Source organism: Merops nubicus, unplaced genomic scaffold (assembly GCF_000691845.1).
Source record: "Merops nubicus isolate BGI_N331 unplaced genomic scaffold, ASM69184v1 scaffold1223, whole genome shotgun sequence".
In the NCBI taxonomy this organism is placed as follows: Eukaryota; Metazoa; Chordata; class Aves; order Coraciiformes; family Meropidae; genus Merops; species Merops nubicus.
The window spans coordinates 36662-42661 of NW_008600711.1; the positions used below are offsets into that span (position 1 = coordinate 36662).

At 40.1% G+C, this 6000-nt stretch overlaps 1 protein-coding gene across 2 annotated transcripts in view; it reads left to right on the plus strand.

Moving 5' to 3' along the window:
* RAF1 (Raf-1 proto-oncogene, serine/threonine kinase) overlaps positions 1–5821 on the plus strand; it is a 32659-nt gene extending 26838 nt beyond the window's left edge. For both annotated transcript variants that reach the window (XM_008937745.1, XM_008937744.1), the window contains exons 14-17: positions 1347–1465; positions 3213–3344; positions 4525–4659; positions 5372–5821. In XM_008937745.1, the coding sequence (XP_008935993.1) occupies positions 1347–1465; positions 3213–3344; positions 4525–4659; positions 5372–5512 (527 nt within the window). In that variant the 3' untranslated portion in view covers positions 5513–5821. The remainder of the gene's footprint in view (positions 1–1346; positions 1466–3212; positions 3345–4524; positions 4660–5371) is intronic.
* The last annotated feature ends 179 nt before the right edge of the window (positions 5822–6000 follow it).

Consider the following 6000-nt stretch of genomic DNA (forward strand, 5'->3'; position numbering starts at 1 on the left):
GGTTAAAACAGCTGTATGTAACTGCCTGTTGATGAGCAAGAAGTTACTTTTTAGCCAGGACTTTGATGGAGTATACGTACTTGCTTACCAAATGTTGTGATAGATATGCTCCAAAAGTGTCCTATTTTACTGAAATGGTGTTTATGTAGTTCTCTGTTACTCAAAAAAGAAGCTGTGCTTGTGACGGGACATGAAGACACGTGTGGCTGCTGACATCTGTGTACGCCTCTGCGTTTTCTCTACTGTTTTCCGCATATTTTTACTAAATCTAAACCACCTTCACATCACTGGAAGAAATGAAGCCAAAAATCTTCATTTAAACTCAAGGAAAGGCAGCCTTTTACTGTTAATTTTTTGCAACAATACAGATTTAGTAAAGCACATGGAGTAAAGATGTTGTGAACTGAGGTCTTTTGCCTTTGAAAATGCCTGCATTTGATATGGCTGAGAAGAGCATCCACTGAGCTGGCAGCATAAACCATAACTTCAGTTCACATTTTATGAAAGAATGTTTTGCAAGTGTCAGCATAAAAAAAAAAAAAAAAAAAACACCACCAAATTCAGTAGTTCCATAATGTAAGGAAATTCCCATTTTTATTTAAGCCAGAAAAAGAATCCTTCTAGTATGAAGGAGTTTGCAATTCCTGATAATGGTGACCATTTTTATGAAGTAAGTTAACTCCTCCTGACCTGGAAATGAGAACTAGGAGTCTATCATGTTTGTTTCTGAACATCTTTTTGAACTTAAAACATTCTTAAATGAAATTGTAAAATGGTATCTTCTTAAAATAACCCCAAGAAAGAAAAGTGTTGGTGTCTCAACAGAGAAATCTATTAAATAAATGGATTACAGATCATACAGAAGTGTGTGTTTCCAGTTGAAATAGTTAAATCATCGTTAAATCTCAGATCTGCCAGAGAGCTTTATGAAAATAGATAGAATTTTGATATTTTGATGTTTCTACATGTCATTTTTTCTTAGTTTAAGTTGTGATGCCGTCTGTTTTTTCCCTGTGTCAGTCTCTTGACACTAGTTAAATACCTGCAGTCATTGATGTTAATCAACAGCTTGTTTCTGTCCTAATCAACCATAAAGATAAAGGTACAAAAAATGCTGAAAGATCTGCTCTTGTTTAGCCTTAAATGTTGACTCTGTAAATATGGATACCATAAAATTACTGTTCCTCTGGTTAAGATACAATTCGTAGAAGGTTTTAAAAAGAAGTCAGCAATATTCTTGGATAATATGGCTTGTGTTCATGATAACCAGACACTTTGTAATCCTATCAGGAAGTTGAGAATTGTTTACTGGAGGATTTGCCAGAATATCTTTAACAAATGCTTAGATATATTTCTTCATGAAGGCCTCACGGTGAAAATAGGAGACTTTGGTCTGGCCACTGTAAAATCCAGGTGGAGTGGATCCCAGCAGGTGGAGCAGCCCACTGGTTCGATCTTGTGGATGGTGAGCAAAACACTCTGCTGCTGTTAAATCTGCCTCTCGGTTGTGCATCTGGGCTTGGTCTGCCCAGTACTGCTTTAAAGCTTGGAGCCTAAACGAATCAGCGTGTGCTGTCAGTGCGGGGTAGACTCTTGTCTATCTGTAGGACAAGTTGAAATGAAGTTCCCTTCTCACACACACGTCCTGACGGGGCTGGGTGGAGGATGGAGAGTGCTTCCTGAGGAACAGGAACAGGCACGGTTCATCTTTGGTGCTGTGACAAGACATGTCGTATGTACCAAGCTACTGCTGTGAGGCCGCCCCTCACCCCGCCCCAGAGAGCTGTGGTGGTGGCTGTTGGGGCTGCTCAGAACCATTGCAGGTGCCTGACAGTTTGGGATAGCAGTTCTCAGGTTCTGCCGGAAATCTTCTGGAGTGTCTTCTGGTACAGCAACGTCCTTGTCTGAGAGGATATTCCTTTATGTTGAGCTTCTGCCCAAACTTGGAAGGCAATTCCACAGTGGTCCTTCCAAAAATCACCTGGAGAAAATCTAGCTCATAACTTCAAAAGTGGGACTTTGATAAAGTAAATGGAAAAGTGGAACGGAGCCTCTTACCTGGTGAAAAAGCATTGCTAAAATTGCATGAGAATGTCCTCAGCACTCAAGTGTATTGCTGAGGTATCTCTAGACCTGCTTTTGTTAGTAAATTCCAGTTTACTTAAATTCCATGTGTGGACTGAGCAGTATTTTTTAGCTCCCGTGCATGCAGCAACATTTGTGACCTGTACTTCGGGGAGGTGTAACCAAGTAAAAATGACTTGCTGAGTGCAATTTATTGGTACATTTTATATCTTTTCCATCAAAAGGATTTAAAGCTAATTTAGGATTAATTAGGATTTTACCTAATGGTATAGATATAGATATGAAATGGATCTGGGGAAAAAACCTGCCTTTCTGCTCCGTGCAGGGTGTGGGGGGTTTTTTTTCCCGTTTTAATCATTTGTAGGCCATCTTTGCTGAGTTGTCATTACCTAGAAGGGGATGTTGATTCTATTTCCTTGAAAGCTGATCTAATTTCTTGCTGGGTTTTTGTTGTTGCACTGTTGTACTTTAACTGGTACTTTGCTCAGTAATTCTGAGGCACTTCATTAGGCAAAAAAAAAGTCTAAGTCAACAGGAAAGATACTTTAATGGTTTATACCTGGATTTATTAAATTCATTCAGTGTTCTTTCAGGTTCTTAAGCTTCATAGTTTTGCTTTGTTTTGCAAAGATGCAAGAACATTCTCACATTTCTTCCCTGATCTTCATGATAAGTTATTTCCCATTTAGCTTTCACATTCCATGTAAATGTTTTGGTATCAATTTTACAAGAGGTTATTCAGTCTGTATGAGAGCTTTATGTTTTCCCCTTTAACATCGATACCTGCTTAAGAACTGATGGTGAGAGACTCAGACTTGGTTGTATGCACAATGTAACAAAAGCCAATAAATATTGCAAACTGGAATAATAATTTTTCTAGTGATAAAATGCTCATTGAACTAAAGCATTGCTTGTTGGTTTATTCTCAATTGTATTGATATTTATTAATAAGATGTAGAGTAGCACTGCCTGAACTTTTCCAGGGCCTTAAGTAAAACACCTTAGAGGTTTTGAGGCACCCTTTGTTCACTCATTTTTGGTGGAGCTCACTGTTTTCCCCTTTTCTTGTCCTTTCTAAGTTTTGTTAATATTGCTCATCATTTGTTTCCTTTTTCCTCCTCCCACAGGCACCAGAAGTGATACGGATGCAGGATAGTAACCCGTTTAGTTTTCAGTCAGATGTCTACTCCTATGGAATAGTATTATATGAACTAATGACAGGAGAGTTGCCGTACTCCCACATCAACAACCGAGATCAGGTAGGGAACGTTCTCTGAAATCTTTGAAGATTTTGTTGTCCTCAGGAAACACCAGATGAAGACAAATGCAAACCAAGACTTGAGACATCGTTTAAAACATTATTTGTTTCACTAAATCTGGGTAACTGAATACTTATTTAAATACTGACAGTGACAGTTACTCAAAGGGAAAAAAAATCATCTATTTTTAGAAACATTTTAAGTGCCCTGTCAATTTATTTATGGGTTAAAGCTTTTGCTATGTCATGAAAACCTCATTTTATGTATTTGTGGTTATGTAAAATTTTTCCCTTGATGTGAAACAAGCTGTTCTTGTATCAGCAAGATTGGGTTGTTTATTTACAAAGTGGGAAAAAAAGTGTTATTGTCAAACCTTTTGATATTGAACATTAGTTTGTGTGATTTAGTCTTTACTAAGTTGTATTCTTACCAGTCAGTTAACCAGCTACGAAGCAGCACATGAAGGACAGACACCTCAGTTACTCCCTTTCCATGAATGATTTCTCTGGCTTAGCAAGTTCTAGGGCACGAAGTTAAGTCTGTTAGAGGTTTTTGAGCTCTATTTTGCTGATCCTCGCTTGTGGTTTGTGTGTTCTGTTGTTTTTTCTTTAATTAAGACCCTGCAATGAGTAGTGTTTGTGTATGGGGACAAACCGCACAGTTTCATCCCCTCTTATGTTGTCTGTTCTCCAAATAGAAAAGGCCATTTATGCTAAGGAAGTTTTTTTCTTATTTTTAAGATTATCTACAAATTGGGATATTGCAATGAGTTTTAATTTGTAATATTAAAGTTATATGCAAGCTTTAATAATCATTACTGTTGGAAAACATGTGACACTTGACCCTCACCAAAGTTTTTTTCGGATAGAATATTTCCTGGACAACAACACTGACCTCTTATTTTAGCAACATTATACTGACCTTTGTTTTTGTTTTTTTTCTGAGATGAGGTTACTTGAAAAAGAAATAAGAGCACTGTCTCACTGAATTAATATTTAGCCAGGTCCTGCAACACACAGAGCAGGACCCTGGTTTTGGACAGACCTCCAGGGCTCTGTTGCTGCACATGCATTTGGTGTGGACATGCCTTTGGTGTGCACATTCAGTCATTTTTGGGATGCTAAAGCTGATCGAGCAATGAAGCAGCTTTTGCAGCTTTGGTTTTCTCTGTGTTTTTCAGATTATTTTCATGGTGGGCCGAGGGTATGCTTCTCCTGACCTCAGTAAATTGTACAAGAACTGCCCCAAGGCAATGAAGAGGCTTGTAGCAGACTGTTTGAAGAAGGTTAGGGAAGAACGACCTCTCTTTCCACAAGTAAGTGTGTTTTTTCTGCCTGGAAGTTTCTGAGTACTTGATAAACAGCCATTAGCACACAAAACATTCTACACAGGCAGAAGTTTTGGGCTTTATACATTGCAGCCCTCCTCTTGGTTTTGTTTTTATTCATACGTGCATTTTTGATAGCCCAGCTGCCTTGGGCAGTTTGGAATTCTGATGGTGGAGGTCACCAAGAACCACCACGTGTGCAGACTGACGGGAGAGCAGCTTCCAGCGGCTGACCTGCTTTAGAGATAAGCAAAAAAAATCCTCTACAAAAACCAGATCTATCTTTGTATTTACATTTATTTTTAGTGTAGTTTTGAGGGAAACAAGAGACTTTCCCCATAACTATGAACAGGCAAAATCCACTGGGGGACATTAAACTCATGTAGCAATTTTTGGTGTTTTACAAAGAAATCTTTAAATTTTTCTGTCACTGTGAGGATAATGAAGGTGCTTTCTTACTAAATAGCCGTGTTCAAATAGCAGCAGATTTTGGAAAAATAACTTCTTGCTGTTACAACCAAGTGTAACTTCTGCTGTTTGAGAAGCTCTGAGTGTTGTTCTGCAGGCGTCCCCAGCACCTCCACGTAGCCTGACTTTGCTCTTAATGACACACTTAACGAATATAATAAACGGTTTTAGACTTAACAGGAGGAGCCACTTGTTGAAGAAGCCCCCTTTTCATTTTCCTCGTTTCCCTCAGATCCTGTCGTCCATTGAACTGCTGCAACATTCTCTACCCAAAATCAACCGGAGTGCTTCTGAACCATCCCTGCACCGCGCCGCCCACACGGAGGACATCAATGCCTGCACGCTGACCTCCACCAGGCTGCCCGTCTTCTAGGGTCCTGCTCCCCCCTCCTCCTCCCCGCCCGGGGGAAAGGGGCAGAAGGAACAGAAGCTGTGCTCGTAACGCCTCCGTGACAGGATCAGTGCCAGCAGGATTATCTGCCTCCCAGTTTGAAGAACAAGCTGCTAAAGATTTCTGCAGTTCTCATCCTGCAGGGACACAGCCCCACATTGCCTTTTTCTAGTTTCTTTTACTGGGATAGTTGACAGACTATAAATCAAGAGATCTATTACTATTTTTTTAATAGATGCACTTGAGCCTTATTTTTCCCACAGACAGAAGCGGTGGATGTTTCTTTGGCAGCATTCCTGGATTGACCTGAAGCTGTTGATGAAGGGGTCCGAGGGCAGACCGCACGTTCTGGGGCTCCTCCATTGCCCCGGGCACCGCTTCAAGCTCGAGGAGCTCGGCCTGATATGGGCATCTGCAAACCAGTCCGAAGGAAGGGGGGAGGAAAAGATCCTTCCTGGAAACCAGCTCCT